This window comes from Pagrus pagrus, assembly GCF_965226575.1.
Source record: "Pagrus pagrus genome assembly, chromosome: 18".
Classification (NCBI taxonomy): domain Eukaryota; kingdom Metazoa; phylum Chordata; class Actinopteri; order Spariformes; family Sparidae; genus Pagrus; species Pagrus pagrus.
Window position 1 is genome coordinate 23,224,284 of NC_140202.1, and position 26,473 is coordinate 23,250,756.

Here is a 26,473-nt window from a genome sequence, read left to right on the forward strand (position 1 = left end):
TTAAAGGGGTGTTCTCCTCAAACCGGAGCAATAAACCCAGCAATAAGCTGCCTCTCTCTTATCTGGCTCGTCTGTGCCCCGAGAGGAGGAGGGCGAGCAAGGAGGAGGGCGAGCCCTCGCAGTGTCCAGCCAGCCGTCTCATTGAAAGTGTTCTGACTGAAACATCGAGCCATAAAAATCGACTTAGATAGCGACAGTTTCTATCATTTATCGTTCACTCACCTTTTTTTGCCCTTGTGAAATGTCCGTTTACACATTTTACAACCTGATTGATTACATGCTGCTGTTTTCCCTTCATTGTGCTCTTTTATCCTCACTGCTGCCGTGGATGGAGCGCTTTTCGCCCCTCCGCTCCAGCTCGTATCAGACGGCGTGATGAATGTGGTTGTCATGACACCCGTGGCAGCCAATGAGCCCGCTGGAACCCGCGAGTGTGTCGAGTCCGGCCGGTGACAGACAGCGAGCCGACCTTTCACCTCCTAACCTTTTCTTCCATGCTGATTATTAATCCTACTTACAGTGCACTTCCTGTGTCCCTCCATCACAAATTAACCTTTCTCTTCTTCTCTGTCCTCCTCTCTCCCTTTTCCTTTCACGCCCCCTTCCCTGTTTTCTCCCCCCCCCCCTCTCCCTCTTGCAGCAAAGTTATTCACGTGAAAATTATTGACGATGAGGAGTATGAGAAAAACAAGAACTTCTTCCTGGAGCTGGCCGAGCCTCGCATGGTAGACATGAGTCTGCAGAAAGGTGCAGTACTGAATCTCTCTCTCCTGTCACTTTCTCTGTCTCTCGCTCTCACACGTTGTCTCTTCTCTCAGCCCTCCGTCTCCCCCCGGGTGTCTTCTCTGCCCACTTCCTTTTTACTCTGCTGTATCTGCTCCTTTTCACCCCCTGCCTCCCTCTTCTTTTTTTACACCGCTGTGCACGCAAGGACTCTCTATCTCATCGCCATGCTTTCACATTGCACCTCCCGCACAGTCAAGACACAAACGCTCCATCCCCATTGTAATGACAACCTCCCCAGACGACACCGTCATCTGCATAAAACAGCATAAAAGTTGCTATGATTTACCATCTCCAGGGAGCACGCAGCCGTCATTATGTAAAGGCATGTTTTACCTAAATGCAGTCTAGTCTAGTAGCTATTTTTAAGTTTATGCACCTTCTTGGGGGAAAATTCAAGTAAACTGCTGTCGGTGAAATGAGATCATTGATTTATTTCTTGCTATTAGACTGTATAACTCACAGGGCTGCTTGAGTTCAATAAGTTTGTTTAAAACTTCACGAACCTAAACAATTTTCTGATGCTATCTTTCGTGCAGCTCATATTGAGGTCTTGTATTCTCTGGCAGGATTATGTGCCTCTGCACAACAAGCCTGTCTTCAGGCTTTTTTTCACAGCAAGGTGAATATAGAAACAGAAGTAGGACGTGGAAGAATTCAAATCAGAGCAAGTTTTCATCATAAGTTTTGTTTGTTTTTTTCTTGTTTCCAGCTTGTCGTCGGTAATGTCTGCTGAAAGAAGCCAACAGGCATTTTCTTAAGATCCGTGCACCGTTATCTAATGCAGTGTTATCTAACCACGCTTAAGGCCAGAGGACGGGAGAGGCTCACAAGCTGGTGCGGAGGGTGCAGAATCTTACACTTGGCTGTTGCCTCCGAACACTACAGCTCATTATGTTTACGTTATTGGCTCTGGCAGTAGCTGTCTGAGTGGCGCCGGCTCCCTGTGTTCTCAGAGTCATGATGAAGAGCGGTTACTATGCAGGTCTTTATGACTGACGACTGCATCGCTCCGAACACTCCTCCGCCGCTCTATGATGCTTCTGGTGTTTTTGTTCTCTTTGCGTGTCGGTGCAGGTTTTTTTACCCACACGCGTCCTGATGAAGACACACACAAGCTGTCTGTCACACGTCTGTTTGGCTGTTTGTGATATCAGTGAACTCTGAATTTAAACTTGTTCCGCTCTTGCGGTTGTTGTTCGTTTTCTCTAAATAGAAGCCAAACTAAATGCCTACAATGTGAAATCTAGCCAAACAAAGGCAAATATGATCTAGATAAATGCACAAATGCATTCATAATGTATTATTATACTGGTTAGCATGTTTATATGCCACTTTACATTAACCAATATTACAACAAATTCATTTTTAACATTGCTCATAACTTAAATTGACACTATTACTATTTTTACACCCAAATTAGCATATTTCATTTGTTTAAACACAAGTAAACCTGCTAAAAATAGCCGTTTGACTCTTTTCCCATTGCCAGGAGATGGGTTTGTCTTTCTAGTGTGTCACATTTGTCACAAACTCGTCCGCATCCAGAATACAGTAAAAATTGTTTTCAAAAATCCTAATGAATAACATTCAGAATTAGACACATCCTTTTTTTTTATTCAGAGCTGATAATAGAAGGAGTGAGACATCACGCTTCTTTCTCATCTCTGTTGAGAGCTGCACATATTCAGTACAGATCAGGCGCCTGGCTCGGGTAGTAGCACGAATCCCGCTAACAATGGTTACTTTTTTCATATCTTTTAGAGAGAGAACAGAGACATACAGTGCAAACACACGTCATTCTTTATCTCTCGCAGCCATCAAGGTCTCTGCAGCAGGACTGTTGAGTCCTCGTTGCACCGAACACCAGTCTGGATTGTCACAGACAGAATAGGTGTAGAGGAAGTGAAGGAAGAGAGAGATATCTGCTCAGACGGAGACAGAGATGAAGATAGGTAACGACAGCTGGAGCTAAGGAAGACACATGCCAATGGCCAGGTTTAGTCTGAACAGATCAAAACAGCTGCTGTGTTTGGGTCATACAGCAGAGAGAAAGTGAAACCATGTGTGTGTTCCTTCAGGCTCCAGGAGCTCAGAGCGTCCAGTGACTCCTGCATGTAAATACATGTAACACACTGGATTTCAAACTACATCCAGTTAAAGGATAAGTTCACCCAAGAATTTTAGCTTAGCAGCCACAGTTAACATATTGGCTTTAAAAAGGGTGTTAAACATCTGTATTTACATGTTAAAGACCTGTCATACTCTTTTGTTTCAGTGTATTATATAGGTTCTTGTGCATGTAAAAGGTCTTGAAAGTTCAAAAGAAACACAGAAAACACTGCTCCTGAAGTGTCTGAAAACGCCTCGTCAGCAGTCCAAGCGGTGCTGGCTCAGGTGTGTGTGAGCTGACCAATCAGAGGAGGGCAGGCCTTAAAGACGCAGGAGCTAAAACTGAACGTTTCAGACAGAAGGAGAATACAGTGCTGTGGATGCGTTTTCTGTAAACCTATTCTAGTAGTAACCCAAAATAAAATTATGAACCTGAAAACTACCTTTAAAACGAGTCCCCATCCTCTTCAGTTGCTGTGAAGCTCCAGAAATGTTTTCTACGAAAGCTTACGCTGGCATGGCGGTCACGGGATAATGACTGCATTTTCTTTCCCTTTAATCCGTCATCAGGGAGTGTAACATGGTGATACACCTCCGCAACTTCCTTGTTGACATATTTTTGTATATTTATAGCACAAACTGATTAAAATGTTGCTCATTCTACATACAAGAAAGATGAAAACACAACCGAACCGCTAATGAAAGTGCAGCCAGTGTTGACATTGAGTAATACAAGATACCGCTACTTACTTTTTTTAATGCAGGAGGTAATGAATGTTTGATCAGGGGTAATAAATGTTTGATCTATATATGATGAGGAGTTAATGAAAAAGCTTTTCTGTATTGTTTCCCGTGCAGGATCATCTTTTATGAATGTGCTCGTGCTGATAAAATCGATTTGATTCGAAATTAGACAAAAACACAAGCTGGTGTTTAGCAGCAGGCTTACGGTTATTCTCCTGTCGCAACAGTAGGTGCTGCTGGATCTCAGTGATGTGAATGATATGATAATTTCTCACTTTTCATATATAATGTGGCGATTATATTGTTGTTCATAACCGCTGATGTGGGGCTGATTAGGTTTGTTTTTCTCCTTATTAAAGCCGGAGTGGAGGAGCAGAATTGATGAATATTCTATGAGAGTCTTTGTTTTGAGTGCCTGTTTTTTTTTTTTTCATATGCAACAGCCTTGCTCCATTTTCGTACACAGCCGTTCCACAACAAAGAAACGTGTTTCTTCCCCTATTATTTCACAATTATAGACGATCAAAATAGGAGCACAAAACTAACTGTCAGATCTCATTTTAACTCTCTGGTCTTTTCCATTTATTACCAGCGGTTGCATCACTCGTTGCAACTTTTCCACATTTGTTCATGCGCTCATGCCGATAGCACCACCTGGCAGATGTGAGCGAAGTCCTAAGCCGGCAGGTCTGACTTTGGACAGTGTGTGAGTAATAAAAGCAATCAAGCCAACAGTCACCCTGACATGTCACTCTGGAGTTGTTTACTGCCGGCTCCAGCTATGCCCTTCTCTAACTTACACTGAAGTGGTCAATACCATTAGCACCTCTGGTGAGGTGTCTGGGCGAGACACTCCACGACTGCTGCAGCTGCAAAACAGCTCTGCAGTCACAATGAGAGTCACTTCTACATTTGTACATGGCATCGGAGGACTTTATTTCGGTGACTGTTAAGCTGTGGCATGCTGTAGTGTGTTCGGAATGTTTTATTCAATCTGTGAGACATTTTTTCAATTGTTTTGGTTAATTTGTGCAGGTGACAGCACTTCATTCACACTCATTTGGCATCAGCTAAATTAAGACTCAATCACACTTTCAATTTTTACCTCTACCCCTCATTGCCCCATTGCCCCTCAGAACGGAGTTACAGGAAGTGTAGTGGTTGAAATCTCCCCTTTAGTAAATGGGAAAACCCTTCAAGACCGTCTTACATCATCAGTACTCATCAATGGCGTTTATTATCTAAACACAGAGGTGGCAAAAGTACACACTTCTTTACCCAAGTAAACAAACAAACTGTATACAAACTATAAAAGTCAAGAGTTTCCCTCTGAAGGACTTTTCTGCCAGCCATTTCTTTGTAAAGCTGCGTGAACCTTACGTATATTTAATATAATTCAAAGACTATTAAACTTAAAGGTAGAATCAGTTGGATTTGTCCGAGCTGTCTGTAAACGCAACAGAAAGACAGTTGATTTTAATTCCCAGGGCGTCAAATCCCGACGTTTTTGGTTGGTAGCGTCCTGAGCACAGCAGAAATTTAGAAAATAAGAAAATACAGGCACTACTAGCTTGTAGCAAACAAGTAGTACCTTGCTGCAGTTACAACAAAATGACGTTTTCTCGGTTTTGACCTTGAATGGACCAAAATGCAACAGAATAACCTCCGGCATTATAGCGTGTGGCTGTGCATTTGCTATCCTCTAAACTACGCCTACGTCCTGACACAAAGAGCACAAGGACAAGCGGACAAGACCTCATAAATACAGTACAGACAGTATATATCATTTCACATGTAATTAATAGAGGGTGGCACAACTGAAGATGATCTCTGAACCAGAGAATCAGAGTTCATGCTGGGTTCATGCCCAAGTGTCAGCAACTATCCATCCAGCTGAAGTGCCCTCACATCTGACTGTGACCTCTGACCTCTCTGTCGGGCAAAAACAAATTGCCCAGTACAGAAATCAATGCATATCAAGTTATACAATAGCTGCATGAGCAGTGTGGTGGTCATTGTAGTGGTGTCATTATAGCAGCATCAAATATTCATTTAATATGACTTCAGAGAATTGTGAGAAATTATCATCACAACAAAAAGCAAAACATTAATAAATAAACAGGAAAAACAATTAGTTTTAACAGTTAGCTGTGCAGCTAGCAGTGCAGACTGGGAGCTTGAAGCGCTGGGACAGTGTTAGTGTTTACACAGCTAGCACAGGAGCCAGAATGGGCCGGGGATAGCTGGTTAGCATGCTAACTTCAGTAGACATCTCTGCAACACAATACACAGACGTCATTATGTCGTCATGTTAACTGTTATTTCTTCACGTTCTGTTGATAATAAAGTTAGTTTTTGAATGTTTTCAACTGAAATGTATGTCACATTTTATAAATGAATGCCTACAATTATTTTTTTTATATTATTTTCAATGCATTCAACAGGATTTTTGCAGCCTAGATAAAAAAGACCAGTGTGCTGGTAGACCAGTTAGTTATTTTTTTCTAGTTTGTTGAGTATTAAGTAGAACAAGATGCAATAAATAAATGATGAGAACTGGATAGTCTTCTTCCTGAGGATGAAAATTGTCATGGCAAGGTCTGGAGTACCCACACTTGTGCTGAAATAATGATAAGGATGGACAGATTGAGGAAAAAAAGGAGCGAGAGGACGGAGTGAGCTGCTCTAAAGTGTCTAAAAACATCAGTAGATGAGAGGAAGCGATGGGTGGAGGGGGTGGAGAGCATTGGAAGTGTAGGACCTTCAAATGACACTGCAAAAAGTGTGCGACAAAGCAGTCGTCGGCAGTGTCATCGTTCACGTACGCTGGTGTGCTTGTGTGGCTGTCGTGCACTTCAGTGTGTCGTCCATGTATGTAAGAAACAACACTAAAGTGAGTATCCTGTGCACCAGTGTGAGTGTTTGTGAAGGTATTATATTATCGTGTGTCTGCATGTGTCAGTGTGTTTGTGCATGCGTGCGTGTGTGGCTGTTGGATTAATGCTCCTCTCCCCCTGCGGTAATCCATCTCCCACCCTGCCACTTTCCATTCAAATCATGCCTAGCGTGGGGAAATGTGCCACCCGTCAGCCCCCTCGCTCACTGTGAGCTCTCGTGGCATCTAAGGGCACTTCACATGCTGTTGTTCGAGCTTGCCTGGTCCTTCTCACACACACACACACACACACACACTCACACACATTCATTACCTCTGAATGAGCTGTGAGTCAGATTGCGGAGGGACGCTAAGCCAAAGCAACTCAGATCAAGTTTGAATTAGACATTACTGAAAACACACTCGATGGCTGTGAAATGTTTTAGACAGTCAGTTTTTAACAGGGGTGACGCGGGGCATAGAAAGTAGTACTCGAGCAAATTTCAGACGTCCTGGAAAGTATTCTCGTTTTCTACGAAAAGTTTCAACGGAAAGGGTTGTGCATTTTGTGAATCACCATCGTCAGGCTGACAGGCATGGGGCAGTGCTGTACACAGACTATAAGGGCAGAAGCAGAAAAGGAATTAATTAATAAAAAGTCATGAACTTTACTTTATGCCAGAGATTCACACAAGTTCACGCCAGAGGGGCGAATTATTCTGCATTGTTTTCTGAGAATTAAAAGAAACATTTTAATAAAATTGCTGTATTTATTTATTCTCATTCTTTAAAACTCACCAGAGTGAAGGAAACAAAGTCTCTGAGTTCGACACTTTCGGGCGAGGACCTCAGGACCTCTGCTTTGGTTTCAAAATCCCAGCTATTTTTGGGGCTCGTCATCTACACCAGTGGTTCCCAAAGTGGTGGGCAGGCCCCCTAAGAGGCCCAGAGATGTAACAGAGGGGGCACAGCGAGGCTCAATGGATGAGGCATGGTTCTGTTAGCAAAGCTTTGTTACAGGACTGGTTTGTAAACGTAAAGCAGACAATGAATCTAGCTCATAGTAACAACAATACCAATGACAATAGAGGTCGAAGTAGTAGTATAGTTGTAGTAATAGTGCACATGGTGGTATAAGTTGTATCTCAGCGATGAATCACAGTGAGCAAACAGCAGATAATTGATTCAGTGACCCTGTCAATTAAACCAATTTATAGCCGTAAAATCCAATAAAGTGAAACCAATTCAGCAGATTCCCCCCCTGGGAACCAGACACACGCCTTAATAATGTATCGCCTGTACTCCCAGCGTGCATTAGCAACAATAAGGGTGTAGAGGGGGAGGGTTTTACATGTAACACCACAATATTTCAGTATTAAATATTGATTTGATTTCAAAGAAGCGCTCCTTTGGGGTTTGGTTTACTCTCACAACCTCGAGTAACCACTCAAGGTTTCCATGTGAGCCTCCACATGCTCTCCTCCGACTCATCAGCCTCTGAGTGATGTCTGCCTCCTCCACCTCGATGGAACCAGGAGCATACCGAGCCTGAACTTAGAGCTCATTACATTCCCTTTGGCCGGGGTCACGGGCTGCATAAATCTCTATGTCTCAGTGAGTTTCATGAACCTGCCCTTTGTGTTGCTTTAAAAGTCAAGCTTATCATCCCTTTGTTAGCAGTCAACCCAAGTCTGACCTCGAATGAATCTCTTCCTCTCAGCGTTGTCTGCGTGTCAAGGAAAAGTGCTGTTTGCCTCCGCGGAACGGTGAAATGCGAAGCTTGAGGCGGTGCAGGATTAGCACCACAGGAAATGAAAGGTCGCCTATCCACCACTGTGAACAGAAGGCTACAACTCCTGTGGCTGCAAGTAAAGCTTCAATACTTAGATTTTTTGCTATACTGCTATAACCAAGAAAGTCTTTAAGTTAGTGTGCTGCAGGTCAGCTGAACATGTCAGGTTGTTTCTTCTCCAGTGTGAATATTTGCTGCTTTTCTGAGTTTCTAACATTAAAAACTTGAGCATATTTGGGTTTTTGACCTCATTGTGGGCTCTGTGATGTTGTGATGGTCGTGTTTTACTATTTCTAGGCATTTAATTGACTTAATTAATCAATTGATTTTGAAAACAGCCAACATCAACTGGCTCAGTGTACGTAGTTTATCATCACGGGCGCTTATAGGTCTGATCATTAAATGAACTGTGTGATCAGGTGACACAACTCTCTATCTATATGTAATTTTCTGTTTAGATTTATCCCTGATGTAATTTATTAAGTCATTAGGATTCTCTCCATCCAGATTATAATCTTCAGGCTTGGTGGGGTCGAACACACTCGCTCCCTGGTTGCTGCCCTCGAGGGATCTCACGTCTGTTCAAAGGGCTGAAGTGCTCAATCCTGGGCCTGGAGGAACTCTAAATGACTGGTATTGAATCAATTAGCTGCCTAATTGGGCTGAGATAAAGACTCCATTTCCTTATCACCAGCCCCACCAGCCATTACAGATGGCACCGGGGATCTCCCAATGGATGTGCCAGTAGGTCATAGTGAAGCTGCTGATTGTCTTGGCAATCTCAGGGTAATCCATGAAGAAGGAAGTATACATGCTAGTCGAGTCAACTATTGTTTCATCAGTAACTTGAAGCAACTTCTCAAAGCGGATCAGGATCTGATGTAGTCCTGCACATCCTTACTAAACCTAAAACACGATGCCATGCAAATGAATCTTATATCTGCTCTATTTATTTGGATACTTCAATCAAAGTCGACTGTCACCGTTCATCCACCGCCTTATTTCCGCTCCTCCTAAACTGCGCTGCAGTTACGAAACAGACCAAGGTCTTAGGGTCAGGTCCCTGAATCGTCTGCCAACAGGTGGTGAGGTCGCCGCTCCTGCGGGGAGCGACAGCTGTTCCCCATCGCTCACTCACCAAGGTTTCACTGCTTCTGCCGTCAGTCGCCAGAACAAGGGCAAAGCTCGGCGAGCCTCCGAGAAACTGATGGTGAAAGCGCCAGGACACGGCAGGTATTAGTGGCTCCTGTGAGTCATTAGCTGAGGTAATAATGGATTGTTTTGTGGGAGGTTCTTTTGTGTAATGATGCATATGATGACATAAGCCCTCGTTAAAGAGGTATCAGGCTTATACTGAATACAATTTATGTGAGAACCATGTAAAATGCGTCATTTGATCAGCAAATTACATTTAATCCGCAGATCTTTAGACGGTGACTTCCTGTCTGTCCTTGTGACGACTGCAGCGGCTCATTCTACATACCTTTCCCAGCAGACGCAGGGTAACAGATGTGTCCTTACATGTGGTATTTGCTGTGGGAGGATCCACTGTACAATCAAGTAAATATTCCTGTAATCCACCCCCCACACACACACAAGTATACAGTACAAAGGATGCTACTGTAGAGGTTTTAATCAGAATGAGCTTAACATAAGAACAGAAAAAAGGAGGGAGCACTGAGGCATCAGACATCGTCCTCCAGACCACCTGTCCTCCAGACAAACTGACTGAGGTCAAAATGATGCTGAACAAACTAATCCACTGTCTGATGTCTGGGACCACTTCACCGCCTCAAACGTTTCTACACTGTCAAACATTTTAAGATGATTAAAAGTGTTAGTTTCCCTGCTGCCTAGTGAGTTAACTCAGCTACTGTCAAGTAATTAGCTCAAGGTTGGAAATATAAAACAAGCTAAATATGAACCTTCATCATGGTTAGGGTTATTTTTAATCATGTCTGTTTTCTTCAAACTATAAAATAAAGGACTAATTAAATAGTAAAAAATAGTGGATGGAGCTTCTGGCTCCAAAACAAGGGACTTGACTCCACTGGTTGCAAAAAAAAAAGTCGGATAGTATGTAAGTTTATGAGAAAAATGACCCTACTTCTCACTTGTTTACACCTCAGTAAACAGTTTCCTAATGAGTTTATGGTCTCAATCAGTAGTTTAAGTGTTCTTCAACACAGCATGATGTTCATTTAGTAAATTATGATCCCATGTAGAGTAAAATGGATGATAAAGCAGGGTATGCTTCATACTTCAAGATGATAAGTTAAAGCCAAATGTTGTCTGTTGCCAGTTTAAGTAGGAGAAAGGGACAGTGAATATGTGAGATTTCTTCATTGCATCACTGCGTCTTTTTTCGTAAATGCTCATAAACAAGAACTTAGAGGGATGAGTTTCAGTTAGCTTAGCATAGCACTAAGACAAGACCTACTTCAAAAACTGCCCCTTTAAAATGTCCCATGAACCCTGAAAGCTCACGTTTAAGAATTAGGACTGAGAGTCGCACACAGTAGAAACAGGACATTGAAATGTCAACAAGGACTTGGGCAACAAGGACCATCTTTTCTGTAATCGTAAATGATGTGTTGTTTTCCTGAACGTTTAACTGTTTTGCAAAATGCTGCTGCATTGTGTGTTGTGTTTTGACCCCCCAGGGCCACCGTACATTTCTATAATCCGTACAAATACAAGGACAAGTTGTGGTTGTACAGGGGTTTATGTTTCCAGTCTTTGTACCAAGTAAACTGGCTGCTGGTCATAACTTCAAACAGTTTTTAGCGTACAGGCGTATCGATCTTCTTATCAGCTCTAAACAAAAAAGTGAATAACTATGTTTCCCAACAAGGTCAGCCTATTCCTTTAAGCCATAACATTACCACACTCTGCGGCTCGGCTGAGCTGGTATTAGCAGTGAGAAAAAGAAACACAACAATGTACCAAAACAACAGCGAGATAACACACTCTATCTGTATTTTGCGCAGACATCTCAATCCAGTCAAAACAGAAGCACATACCATAAAATTAAGTTAAAAACAAATTAGAGGCGGCCGCCGGCGGAAGAATTAATGTCTCGTCTGCGTTGCTGTGTGTATGTGTGTCTTTTCATCATTATCTCGGTTCACACTGGTGTCAGATTTGACTTCAGATATTAATTAACACGAGCAGCGATTAAATGAGCTGCAATTTACAAAGACATATGAAGGTCTGGGGCTGTGATTGAAGCCTTTAGAGTTTCGACGCAAACTACATACTGACACAAAACACATGGGTGCGGTGTGGAGATATCTCTTAAACTGAGTCAATTAGCTGAGATAGAAATACAACTCAGTGCTTTGAGTATTGTGCTGCATTGCCTAAGTCTTTCTAAATCACTACTTTGACATTTGAGCTTAAGAGAACATCTCTGACGCTTTGTTTCTTCTCTTGTCTTAATTGCTGAGGATCTGTGGTGCGTGTTGCACACCTACCTCATGAACTTGCGTCAGTCCTGGTGGGGGGTTAGCAGTTTGCTCCCTGGCTAAAATCTGTCAAATCCCGTCTCTGTTGTCGGCAATGTCTCCCGGTTCGTTCTGGGCTTTATTTTTAAAGTGCACGAGGCTCTCTTTGAATACAGATGACACAATTAATGCCAAAATCTGAGAGGGATTACCTTAATATGTCAAGAGACATCCAAAATTAGAATGATGTGACACCGAGCGAGAAATGGATTTAAGTAAAGATTGTTATGTAATCTTAACGCAGTGTGTGCGATGTGTGACCCGCAGGATTCAGTCAGCGAGTCGGAGATATGCATGCAGGTTTGTTCGTGTTTGTGTTTGTGTCTGTGGTTGCTCATGTGTTTAATTGCAAAATCAAGAGATGTGTGTTCCTCCTTTCACGCTTCCTAATGGGGAACAAGTGTAAATATCCGCAGAAAAGGCCACAAACACATCTCACTCGCGCTGTATGTTTTTCTTTCACCCTCTTATCGTCCCCAGTCCAGTCAAAGCCTGCCTATTGCACTGGATTTGGAATTGGTGGTCAGGGATACAGGCAGATGGGTGTTCACCTCCCTGCCTGCTCCACCAGCCATGGCACAAATGTCACGACTCAGAGGGCCTTCGGTTGCCTCGGTACCACAGAGAAATCACACTGGCACGGATGAATAGATTTAATTCAAATGGGAGCCCGGCGCTATTCATGCATTCGCAGACCCCGACTTCATTAAAGCTCCACTCCTTTCTGGGGTCACGAGGAGGAATGTCAGAGGCAGGGTGTGACATGATAATGAAGGTTATGACGAGTTAATGCACTTTCTACATTAGTGGGGCTCGCTTCGATTGAAAAAAGTCATTTAAAAGTCGGGAACTCGAGTTATTGAAGTTGCCTTTAGATTTTAGTCCTGGTTGATTTGGCGACGCCCAGGATTCATAAACTGCGTCTTCTGTGGCCTCTTCACAATAAAAGTCATCCCGCGTTGCAGCAGTTTTACGCCTTTAATGCGCAGGAGCAGAGGAAGGATGTCCCATTACAAGCATCAGCAACTCAATGCAGCTCTGTCATGGTGTAAAAAGCGTGAACACTAAACAGAAAGGCTTTATAATGAATAAAGCTATGCTGGATGTTAACGCTATTTGAATCCAGCACAGGAAGAGAGGTCTCCGCCAGACATTAAAGATACAATATGTTGCATATTTTGAGTTGTGTACTTGAATGTTTTACAAGAATTTTTCAAACCCAGAGAAGTTAGTAACTTTATTCAAGGTAACGTTTCTTCAGAGAGTGAGGAAGTTGGCGAATACGACTTAACATGATGAACTTTTTCACATTTCTACCGGAGCCTCGTCAGATAGTTTGGCATACTCCAGCATGAACTATGACAAATTAATATTCAAGGATTCTCATTAAATGTGCAAAAAAAGTAGCGTTAAAAATAGCATTAAAAAGTTTTATGTCATGGAAATCTTAACGATTATAACTTTAACCTCCAAAAGACATCTTATAACCTCAACAGTATTTCCATTCTGTGCGTTACTTTAACAGCAGCAGTCACTTTGCGAGGATAGTTGTCACTTTTGAAAAGGCAGATGTCTTTTTTGCAGCGTCATTCTGTTACAGAGAGGAAATAAAGGCTGCTTTTTCTCCCTTTGCTAGCGCAGAGCTAACTGTCAAAGCAGCATTGATTGTATCAACATGCAATTAAATGGTAATTCAGCGATGCAGTGTTATTGTGGGAAGCACTGCATGAGCGGTCCCTTTAATTATCCCTGATTGTGATTATAACCTTGCGTATTGACATTGTGAATCTTCATCTTTATGTATATTGTTTGCCCAACTTTCCATGAATCAAGACAATGATGGAGCTGCAGTGTACACTTACAGCTCCGCCTCCCGAGTGTGGAGGTCAGCGCTGACTTCCTCTGCTGTGATTACTGTGCTGTTGTACAGTAGTTAGTGTAGGATGTGAGACGGCGTGCTGGTGATTTACTGTGTCTTTACTCTTTCTTCAAGGACGGAGCCATGAAGTAGGGCTACCTCAGCCGTCTCTGCTGTTGCCTCTGCTGCATTCTCATCCACATTTCCTCGGCGTCATGCTCTTGTTTTCAGCAGATAGGGGAGCTACAGGGGCAGCCGTGCACGGGGAATGGCAATAGAAGCTTGGCGTATTGTTATCAAATTAGATTCATCCCTCTGCTCCGCATCGCAATGATGCTGCTTTTAAACAAATACATTTCATTCCTTCAGCCAAATGTGATTTATGTTGCAATCCCTTCCCCTCCCAGATTGAGGTTGCAGTTGAAGGACGGGACCAGTCACTTAGCGAATGACACAAGCGTTTACGTCAACGCACCCCGCATGCCTTCAGTGCATCTCCCTGCCGTCGGTGGTCTCGCCGTGGAGGCAGAGTCACAGCGAGATTGTTGTCTAGTAACGGTTACCATGGATGCCACACTCCGTCGGGGGCTTAGGTGTAATGGATTTAAATTGAACTGTTGAATTTGGAGCTGGCAGAGAGGCAGCGAGGGAAAGAAGTGGGGAAGGAGGAGGACGGCTGTGGAGACGGAGGGAGGAGGGAGCGACAGAAATAGTCTGAGCATAAAAAAAGACAGAGAGGTGGAGAGAGACAGAGACAGTCAACCAAAGAGACAATGAGCCACAGATAGAGGAGAGGAAGGAGAGAGAGAGGAGGGGGTCGCTCTGAAAGCCCTCACCATCTGTGATGAGGAGCTGGAAGAGCAGTAATTGTTCCTGAGAGGCGTGTGGGGGCTCTTCTCGGCACGGAGATATGGATGAGCCGCGCTGCGCTGCTACCTGCCATGCTGGTGGCACACCACAGTGTCAGGCCTGTCTTCACGCACAGGTGAGGGCCAGCCGGGACACTAACCTTCTATGTGGGCTCTCATTAATGTCGATGTCAGTGATGACCTTCTCAAGCCCCCCCCCCCCCCAAAAAAGAACAACTTCACTGCACACCGACACACCCGTGAGGACAAGTCAGGTGCTTTGCATCTCTCTGAAAGCGTGACTGTCCATCACTCTGAAGCTGGGCAGCTCCCCGTGGCAATCTGATTTATTTTGACCAGAATTGTTTCTGGGTGGCTCAGCAGTCACCTCAACGGTGTGAATGGAGGTTTGTGTGTTTGTTTGTCTGGATGGATTACTGAATGGGTCTACCAGGCACAGGCCAGAGCCTCAGTTCAACGTGACTGTTAACACACGCATTTGTTAGACCTCAAAGAGACACACTTCCATCAGCCTTGGATCTACGTTGTGTTTAGTGCTAATTAGCAAATATCAGCATGCTAATGTGCTAAACTAAATGAGTGAACATGGTAAACATTATAGCAGCTAAGCATCAGCCTGTAAATATTGTCATTTTGAGCATGATAGCAAGCCGTCGCTGCAACTACACGGTAACATTTCACTAAAACACAGTAATATTAGTAAAGACACACATGAGAAGGAGCAGCTCTGCTTTAAGAAAACAGTACCTGCATCTCAGGCTTTCTTTAATGGTTTCCTGTATTATTTAGCAAAGTGGGCTGCCGTGTTTAGTATAATTTCTGTGTCAATGTGGATCTGATGTGGCAGGAAGCAAAACGAGTCTCTTTCAGCGTCCTCTCCGATGTAGGAGGTTTTTTTTTTTACATGTCTGTGCCCAGGGGCCCGCTGTGTCATAATCCATCATGTGATGAGAAGTGTGTAAAAGAATGAATGAATGAGTTTATTTCCCTTTGTCCTCTTCGGAGAAGAGTCACATGAATGTCGTTGTTCAATAATGCGAGAATAAACAGTCGAGTAAGTCTTGGAAGTGGTTATTATTGTGTCAACAAAAGACTTACATTGCCATCATTTGTTTTAATTGTGTGGTAACAGCCATTCTGGAGGATGTCCCATTTAGGAACAAAATTCTTTAAATACACATGATAAAATATTCATACGCAGGCTGTCTCATACCCAGAGGGTAAGACATGAAAGTATAAAGAAAAAAGTTACTTCCACTGCAGTCCTCTGTGGAAAATGGTTAATAATGTTGAAGTTATTAATGTTGCGTATGATAAGTGGATACTGAAGGGTTCAGAAGGAGCCTTCGGGCCTCGCCTCTGTGGAAAGACGACTCTAAGGCAGCCGTGGCTCTCTGTCTGTGCACCCTCGGTCGAGCAGGGCTGTTAATCAGCGCTCAGGGTTACATCAATGATGTCAGCACAGTGGCCACAATACATCACGCCGAGCAGCCGAGGGGCGCTTCAGTCCCGGGTGAAGCCGGCCCAGCGTCTCCAGAGAGAAACCCCCCTGCTGGAGAGTTTAGAGAGATGGCCAGCCATGATCCACGGGAACCTGCAGGACGAGTTATATACAAAGCTGTAAGACAAATATGGGAGTTGACTTTATATTCAAGGATGTTAACAGACTTTCCAGGACACCATCACATCCACTATATTGTCCTCACGCCTCCTAATGTTGACAAACTACTGTATATGAGATCATTTGCTTGAACACAAACATGCATGTGAATATACTATACGTGTTTGTGCAGTGAACTTGTGAACTGTATAAATACGTGTCTTTTTTTTTTGATGTTGTTGTTTGAGTGCATGTGTGCGTGTTCACTGTGTGTACTTGTGTGAAAGTCCTGGTCTGATGACATTATCAGGGATGGTAATCTGCTCTGTAATTGCCTGCTGCTGACACGGCAGTGAGGCTGATATGGCTGCAGAATAAACAGACTGTTAACAAGTAGAGGGAGCTCGTCTCCACTTGATCCGCACAGCACAGCGTGACATCTGGACCGGGCAAATCAGGGAGAGGAGGAGAGAGACGGGCAGACGGACGCAGGGAAGCAGGGAGCGAGAGATGCATAATATACAGCAGAGAAATATGGAGGCAGGAGAGAGAGAGAGAGGCAGAGAGTAAAGCTCTGGAAGAGATGTTGAGTGAGGTCCAGAAATGTGTTAAATTGTGATATTTATCTGCTAAAAAAGTATATTTGTTTGCTAATCTACACCACAAAAGGTATCCCCTGAAGCACACAAAACATTCAATATGGCCAATAATTTCCAGAATTAACTCAGAAAGCATACATTTTCAACCAGAGCAGAGAAAGACAGGAAAACAGAGGAATGAGTAGAGATGCAGAAAGATTTGTGAGAGATAGTAGGAATAAGAAAATGAGATGGGGTAAGAGATTCAGGGAGAAACGAGAGGCCATGGAGGGAGGACCGTCAGAGAATCTGGCAGGTATAGTGAAAGGAACGAGACTCTTGTTAATACGCAAAACTGTCCCGTGTGGACCGCAGCATATGGGACGATTAGGAGCTTCTCGAGTGTGTCCAGACGCAGGCTGTCTGGGGCTTGTAGGCTTTCCCGACCAGCCGAGAGTCCTGAGATGAGGATTAAACCAAATATGGACTCTGATAGTTTTCTTCTGGTACGTATTATTTTCACATGTCGTTAAAGGAATCGCTTATCATTCTGGGAAAAATGTTTGATTACGTTCTTACTGAGAGACTCAAAACCACTCTCACGTTTGTACTGTAGATATGAAACTACAGGCAGCATCCGGTTAGCTTAGCTAGCTTCGCTTTTTCCAAATGCAACCAGCACCTAAAGTTCACTATTAACACATTGTATCTTGTGTGTTTAATCCATACAAAATTTGAATAACAAAAGTTGTAAAATTACAAGGGGTTATGGGGTTACGGGTTTGGCTAAGCTAAGCTAACCAGCTGCTGGCTGTAGTTTTATATTTAACGGACAGATACGAGAGTGGCACCAGTCTTTTCATGTGACTCTCGACAAGAAAACAGGTAAATGTATTTCCTTTGTGGTTGAAGACACTGTGACGTTTTCCCGCCTCGTGCTGTAAAGAGAAACCACAAGATTTCAAGCTCAAGTCGATAGCGCACAATTTAAACATACAGTGTTGTGGCTGGAAGACGCTGCCAATTTTCTTGGCAATGATTGTATTTGTTTACAGTAATCACCCTGATATCTCGAAATGAATGTGTTAAAGATTTATTGATGTCAAAATGCTACACGTAGCGGCTTTAATTAGCTCAGCGAGATTAAAAACATGACTTTTCAGCCGTGAAAGACCTTCATCAGGATGCTCGAGTGAAATCATCCAGCATTCAGTTAAATTATCAGTTCATTCAGTCTGGCAGCGCTGCCTCAGAAGATGAAGTATGGCGTGTACTCAGCATTTTGACTCCTTCCGATTCTGTGCCGTCAGAAACATGGATACAGCACAACAAGATGATGGACGCGTTACACAGCCTGCATATTGAAAGATAATAAAGGCAGCTGAAGCATCCGTCTTTGTCATCTCGTCTCGCTCGCAGGCCGACAGTGTGTGTTTGGTGCGAGTTGAGTAGCGGTGCAGACCGGCGTCGCGGCCGCTCAGCTGCAATCCTGAGCCGTTATTATTTAACACATCACTCCGAGCGCAGGAAACACTCTGTTGAGATCCCAGTGCAGCGTGTTTTCACTGCACTGTTTGTGCCAGTATGTCTGTAGGTGGAAGTACAGTATGGGTATTAATATCCTTGTGCATATATTTGTGTGTGTGTGCCTGATGAAGACTGATGACTCATCTTCAGTACAGAAGATTATGTCTAATGAAGCTTCATGATTGGACAGTTGCAGAAACAGAGAAACACATCACTTATCGCTTTCTATGTTTTCATCTCCACACATCCTCCGGTCCTTTCTTCTCCATTCTTACATTTTGCAGGCCGTCCTTTTAGCCATGCTCCAAACGTGGCTCTTTGGATAGCACTGTCAGTTTATCAGTCAGTCCACCACTTTGATCCAAGGGGAATATATTAATGATTGGATTGACTTGAAGTTTTGGACAGACTTTTTATGGTCAGCAGACTAAACGGGATATTCCAGACGTCCTTCTCCCCAGCAGTATTCTCCAGCTCTTCCTGGGGAATCCCGAGGCATGCCCTGGCCAGATGAGATATGTATTCCCTACAAGGAATTCTGGGTCTTCTTCTAGTTGGACATGTGCGGAAAACCTCCAAAGGGAGGCACCCAGGAGACATCTTGGCCCAAATCACCTCAGCTGGCTCCTTTAATTCGAGGAGCGGCTCGAATCCGAGCTCCCTCTGGATGTCCAAGCTCCTCAACCTAAGTCGATGGGTGAGCCTAGCCGCCACTGCTCACAACCATTGGTAACAACTGGTAACTCGAAAGATTTGCCCAAGAAGATGAATCATAGAGACATTTCCTATGAACAAGTTTTTGTTTTTTAGTGAAATGCCATGATTCTTTACTTGTCTTTCCATCCTTCCATTTATTCATCTATTTTGGTCCATCTTTGCTTCTATACTCCTTCATCTTGTCTTATAACCTGTCGTCTTTTATCAATTTATTTATTTCTATAATCCATCCTTCTGTCTCCATTTCCATCCAGCCCTCCATGTGTGTCAATAGATCAAACCACTCTTAAGTCTATTCGCCAACCGCTGTCTCCCTCAGTCTGGACCTCTTGCATCCATCCAACACCTGCATGACTCAATTTTTTCCATTCCTTCAAGCTTCCATCTGTCTGGCTTATCTTCCCATCAACTCATTCATTGTTCCATTCCTCTATATCCTGCTTTATGTTTCATCTTACTTCAGCATGTAGCCCATTAATCGCACGGTTGGTGGTTCGATCCCCGGGGTCCTCCTTGAGCAAAAGGCTGAATCTCCTGATAGTTAAGCTCCATGCTCCGCCTCCATAGGTGTGTGTGCGTGAAGCACTTTGTCCTGCATAGGTAGGAAAGCACTATATAAGTGTGTCCATTTACTATTCCTCCATAACTCAAACTACTTCTTCTATTTCATTATTCCTCCACCATTCACTGCATCCCTCCATCCCTCAGTCAATCATCCATCCATCCATGTTGCTATTCTTCTGTCCCTCCATAAATCTATTGGCCATCGCTCTACACTCCATATACTACCTTCCTATATTTAAACCTTGCTTCCCCCATGACTTCTTGCTCTCCTCTTTCCTCCAATCCTTCTATCCCTCCATAAATCCATTCTCCATCTATCCATTCATCCATCCAATCCTCCTGTCGAACATTGACCAGTGCCTCCATCCATTCATCAATCCCTGCATCCCTGTCCTTCCTCTCCTCCTCATAACTACCACTCTATCCCTTTATCCAATCCCCACAATCCTCCATCCATCAGCCCTGGTTTCTATTACTCCAACGCTCCACCATATTCTTTCAATTTCTATGAGTATTCTCCTGTCAGCCATCCGCACATGTAGCTGCGACACGGGCCCAGATCCAACCAGACTAGCCCCCGATAAGTCAAATGATGATTCTTTCTTAATGAGCTGTGGAGACGGAGAGGCGTACATTAGCGCCGTATTGACGCCGTGACTCAGAGCTCGGCTGTGTGCGAGCGCCAGAGAAAGAGCCACTCTTTTGTAACGAGACAGATCTGAATCGGCCGAGTGCACAGGAGAACACGCTGATGATGACAACGGTTAAACACAGACACCCCACCCTACCACCACACACACACACACACACACACACACACACTCCTCCACCCCTTCAATTACATCCCTTTGGTTAATCTTCCCTATCGCAATTGTAGTGCTGGCAGAATGACAACCTTCTGGTACTATGAGTCTGCTTTTGAAACACCTCTGTCTCAGAAGTCTGTACATAACTGCACATTTTCTTCTTTTAGCTTGTATTGTTTTCTGCAGAGCTGAAACTATATGTTGATAAATCAATGATGTATTTGAATTAAGTTGAAAATTAAAGGCAACCTTTACAGCGTACTTGCACAAGTGCACAGCTATGTTTACATTCTGTGTTTCTCACATTGTATGTATCCTTTGGCTTTAAAGGGGCAATAGACAATGTGACATAATGCATCATGAATCTGATTTAGTCCATCAACTAATTATACTCCAGCATTATAATTAGCTTTCACACCTGTCACCCTGATAATCAACACTTTAGCTCCACCTGTTGTCATATCACATATGTGCCTTAACTTGACGGATAGAGGAAAAATGCATAACTTACTCAGTAAACACACTTTAATTAATTGTAAAATAAAGTTTTACAAATGTAAATAGTTTGTGGTTCCTGTTTGTATCATTTCATGAGAGGTGGACTCTGTGTTTACATCCCTGATGCTTGGTTGATGGACAGTGTTTACCTTTATTAGCGTTAGGAAAAGATCATGTTGTGGCTTAAAATACCTGCTTTGGTCAACATAAACGCAGCTGGAAATTGTCTCGAGATCTTCTTAAAAATATCCAGTGATGTCAGGTGTTACAAATGTTGAAACGCAGTATCAAACTACAGTCGCTGGCATCGCCGGCTTCTGTCCAGCAATCCTCTGTGTGTGTGTGTGTGTGTTTGCCGCCCCCTCACCGGCCTTTACTAAATGACAAACTGTTATCACTGACTGGGGTACGGACACTCAGACTCACCACAGCTGGGTTTTACACCACACTTGGCTTCAGATCAGCACGGCTCGGCTAGTACTAACGATAATGAAGCAAGTCGCCCACAGCAATTAATGCACTTAGCTACTAATGATGATTAACTGTGGACTGTATTTGATTTAGGAAGTTGATAAGCTGCCTCCGAACACAAACAGGTTAATTAGTATCACGTCTCGGTGAAAGAGATTTCAGAAGGAGCCGGACCGTTCGCGCAAGATGTGAACTGCTCAGTTTTGTCCTTCAGAGCCTCTGATCGCGTTTAGACTATGAAATTCTTGTCCTTGTTTCATGAATGTAAGGAGAATTTGTGATGAAGATGTCAAAGGGAAGAGTTGTCAACGTGATTCTCTAGAGGTTGAAAGGCATGGGAAGGCTTTCTCCTCTCTCTTCATCCACTTATGGCGTATCATGTCATGTAATTATCTGCCTCGCTGGATGACTTTTTGCACCTCTTTCTCATTCTTAATCATATAATTTAGTTACGGTTTACACTTTGCCGAGGGCGTCTGAGCACGTCGCTCTGTGTCACGGATCTGCTCCGCAACAACAGCATGCAAATAAACAATCAGGCAGAGTCATAATCAAAACGCTAAGAATGGGGCGTGATGGTTCTGAGCTTCTGCACAGGGCACCTTCATCATCAGCATATTTTAGTTTACAGTGTGCGGATGATTGGTTGTGACTGGATGATTATCGCCCGTGAAGAGTTTGGCACAATACCAAATCTGACTGGAACAATGTGAGTAAATATTCCCAGTGAAAAAGCCACAGTTTGTACAGGCCAGTATCACATACAATGACTTAAAGGAAAAGGAGGCCTGTCTCCACCCCAACATCCTGCATGAAGCTGATGCACTTGTCGATCAGGAGAGGTGGACTAAGTGTTTATATCATTGATGCTTGGTGCTCAGTCACAGTCAGCGTTGACGGGCAGTGTTTACCTGATGTCCAGAGAAAAAATGCACTACAGCATAATTTCCTGGGTGTATGTGTGTTTAAGTATATGTCTTTGTAAATAACTGTATACACAGATTCACTGCTTCTATTTAATGTTTCCACAGAATAGAAAAGCCTCTGAAGCAGCATTTAGGCCTCCATGAAAACTCTCCAACATGCTAACAAGGTTTTTAGGCAGGCTGGCAGCAGGTCATGGCAGGCTGAGGCCGGTTTTGTTGTTGTTTATACGCTGCCTCCTAACTGAAGCTGTCGAATAAAATCCTGTCATCCTCACCTCCGCCCTATTGACAGTGGCACAGTCTCTCACATAATATAGATCCCACCAACTGCTTTATTTCAGGGTTTGTAGATGTCGCCAACAAAATATTTTATTATACAATTTTGAGGACAAACAAGACTCACAATTAAAGGATAAGTTCACCCAAAAATGAAACTTCTGTCATTATCTAATCACCCTCATGCCGTCAGGTGACGTTTTGCACTCAACAAAGCATTTCTGGCAGCATTTGGGAAGCTTAATTATGCTTTTAGCAGAGCAGCTAGAGTAGTCTAGACTCTGACCAAGTTCTGGGAAAGTGCATTTAAGTGTTTCTGTGTAATATTACCTCCAAGCTCATCTGACAACAGCTGCGAGTCATAAAGTTTTGAGTTAATGTTATGCTCATAGCTGGAGATCATGACGCAAAATATTCTGCAGTTTTGTTGATTTCTATCGGACATCTTTTCCCTTAATAAACCTCAATCGAGCCTTCGGGCCCATAAAAGACTACAAAATACCATATTCATCCCACTACCTCATCCAATTGTTTAATCAGCGCCATATATATCACACATCCGGGTCAATACCAGCCATTCTCTGAGCCATCACATTTTTCTCCTCCTTTTCCTTCCATTTCTGTTGCTCATCACATTTCTGTTTCCTCCATGCCCTTCTCCCCTCCTCCCTCTTCCCACTCCTTCACAGCCCTGTTGTTAGCTGATGGTAAGTCATCCTTCCTCCTCAAAGCATCTCCTTCCTCTGTGTGTGGTGTGGGTTGACCGATGTTTGGTCAGTTGCATGGTGTGGAAACAAAATCAGTATAGTAATAAAAATAATCCAGTTTACCAAATTATAAATATTTGTCCAGCCCAGCTTGTGATCTGGAAATGGCCAAACCGAAGTCTATCAGCTCGACTTCGAAGGGTCGTATCTGGTGATTCACCATCTTTATGTTGCCAAGTTTGAGATCAGCGTGGATCACCTCGATCCCCTTCAGCGCATCAAGTGCTGAGCCTACGCTGTTATCCTCTTCAGCTGTCTTCTGCTGCTCTTTGCTACACTTAGTGATGGATTGTTCACGCTAACCAGCTGATAAATTAATCATAAATCCATAAATTATGTTCTCCAGTACAAGAACAAGGTACAGACACTTGATAGCCGTCAAGATAAAGAACCTGCAGTTCTGAAATTAGAAATTTAATTACCTTTCTGGGATTGTTTTAGTATTTTTTCTCCCGTCCTTGTCAAGAAAATTGTGTCATGTTAGTGGTGCAGCAGCGACCAGGAATGACTGGATGATCAAATTTTAAACTTGAGCAAAAGAAATCCTGTCAGGACTTAAGGGTACACACTGTCTTGGGTGTTTAATTGATTTAGCCTAAAAGTGTGTGTGTGTGTGTGTGTGCATGCACGCTCGTCGACATGCCCTCCTATCAAGGGGACTTGGCTGTGATCTTTAATGGCAACATTAATATTTAATGGTAAGCATGTTGTCAGCAAAGAGCAGCAGGCTGGGACTCAGGGGCTCGTATAAAAGATGACAAGGTCTCTGCACCAGGTGGCTCAGTGGGGGTGTCACACTCAGAGCGGGATGAGAGCCTTTGGATGCACAAGCGCTCCTTCTTGATAGAGTTTGACAGCACAGAATTGATGTTATGGCGCGCTTTGTTGTGCGCAGTGCACTCAGAAGCTCTGTGAAGCATTGTGGCTTCTTTCTACAGCAGAGAGCCACCCAGGACACGTCTGACAAGCAGATAGAAGGACTGATCGGGGCTTCCATGAGCCTGCAAAATCATTTTGTATTAGGGAAGAAAATAAGGCCTGAAGGGGAGACACAACAGGTCAATTTAGAGTTTGTTGGGCTTTTTTGCTTCCATCACATGTCTTCTTTTAGTCTGGCGAAAGAAAAATTTATATTTCGGTGTTTATATTAGTTCATATATCTGTTCTGGACCACATATTTAACTCCATAATACCTAATTTGCATAAAATATCTGAAAACTTGTCATACAAAAAGATATTTTCAGGTGATAAGTTTCATGGTTTTACCCGATCCACCTGTGGTGTCTCTTCTTAAAGAGTACTGACTTTGAACGACAGAATTTGAAAGTGCTTGATTTGTTATATTGCTACTAATCTAATGAGCTTACTGTAGCTCTGTCCTACAATCAGAACATCACACCCTCATGATGGAGATCTGTGCTGATGCACATGTTCTGGTGTTGTGCCCACTATTGGCCACCGCTCTGAGAAACATGCACCAAATCAGAGTTTAAGAGGCGGGACGTAAAATGAGGTTGTCATCTTGTGGATGTGCAAGGTGTTATTAGTCAACCTGCAGAAATAAATACTCGTAAATTAACATACTTCTTTATGAAAAGTGTTGCTTTAGTATGCTTTATATCCAATATATATCTGTGCCAGGCCAATACTGGCTGATAATATCAGCTGATATATTGGTCAGGCTCTTTTCAGCAGCTTCCACGTCGACTAAAAATGACATCAGTGCTTAAGTCTCTCGCCATTGGTCAGAGCAAAGCAAAACAACCCTCCACTCTTAAATAAGTCAACAAAAATAAACACAATGTCACGATTTTGGAGACAGATACCCCAAAATGTAATTAATAATGAATCATTCAATAATCTGGAATTAATGTATTGTTGTAATTTGGGTTAGTTGACCCTTTAAATTGTAGGATTTCTTGCGAAAGTCATAGGTAGAACATGCAAACTCCAACACTTCTGGATGAAAGAATGGGAAACGGTAAAACTAACACAGAAATGGATCTGCACTAAATATTCGCCTCTGCATTGTTTGTGTTTTCGTGTGGATTGATCGAGCATGCAGGTTATCACAAAGCTGGAGAAGACGTGTGCGACAGGGAAGGCTCTCTGTTAACTGCAGTAAATCTTTCAGCTTTTCACTGTGCGCTGATTGATTGTGACAGCTGTTACTTAAATACTGCATATAAAACACATCTTGTCTCTTCCTAAAGCCTGAATATAATAAAGGCTGAATAAATCCAAACTGTTCCCAGCGAGGCAACCTTCTGATGTTTTGTTTGTGTGCTGTGAAGTACGACACAACATGCTAATCAACTGAGCATCCTCTTGTTTTGATTGCCATCTTTCTCACTGAGATTTCTTTTCTTTTTTTTTTTTCATTTTGCTCCTTCTCGCCCTCGCCGCTCAGATGTACCAGACAGGAAGATGACATCAGACGAGGAGGAAGCCAGGCGGATCGCAGAGATGGGAAAACCAGTGCTGGGGGAACACTCCAAGCTGGAAGTCATTATTGAAGAATCGTACGAGTTTAAGGTGGGAAAGGTCGCTCTTCAAACAGCCTGATGATTACAGCTGAAACTGGTGTTTTTCATGCAGTCACAGAAAGCTGCCGCCTTGTATGAAAGAACAGCCACATATTTCTAATTTTAGCATTTCTGGAGAAGATATGCTTCATATGCATCCTCTAACACAGGCCCTCCATATTTGTTTCTGCTGTGTGGTTGTCATCAGCTGCCTGGACCCTGGATGCCACTGCCATCATGTGGTGAAGCTCGTGTATTTCATTTTCTGATGCAGTCTCCGGATGTAAATAATGGATGGATTTCATTCTTGTTTCAGAGCACAGTGGACAAGCTGATCAAAAAGACCAACCTGGCACTGGTGGTGGGAACAAACTCATGGAGAGACCAGTTCATGGAGGCCATTACAGTCAGTGCAGGTACAGTAAACACAACCCCAAATATTGAGTTTTGTCCTCTGCCGACATGATGAGATTGATTCTGATCTTGCTAAACATGAAGAAAAATATCTTTAAAAAGTAAAACATCCAGCAGCCTTTTAGCTTAGGTTAGCAAGTCCAGCATTTTATGTACAAATTAAAGGACCAGTTCAGCCAAAAATGAAAATTCAGTCATTATCTATGGAAAGTAAGCTGAGTTTTGTAGTCCTCAAGACATTTCTGGAGCTTCACAGCAAAACAGT

At 43.2% G+C, this 26,473-nt stretch overlaps 1 protein-coding gene across 2 annotated transcripts in view; it reads left to right on the forward strand.

The window, feature by feature from the left end:
* slc8a3 (solute carrier family 8 member 3) overlaps nucleotides 1-26,473 on the forward strand; it is a 99,607-nt gene that overhangs the window by 66,177 nt on the left and 6,957 nt on the right. Inside the window, exons 3-6 of one of the 2 annotated variants that reach the window (XM_084381229.1) lie at nucleotides 641-747; nucleotides 23,192-23,209; nucleotides 25,680-25,804; nucleotides 26,111-26,210. In XM_084381229.1, the coding sequence (XP_084237355.1) occupies nucleotides 641-747; nucleotides 23,192-23,209; nucleotides 25,680-25,804; nucleotides 26,111-26,210 (350 nt within the window). The remainder of the gene's footprint in view (nucleotides 1-640; nucleotides 748-23,191; nucleotides 23,210-25,679; nucleotides 25,805-26,110; nucleotides 26,211-26,473) is intronic. The other variant, XM_084381230.1, reaches the window with a different exon arrangement.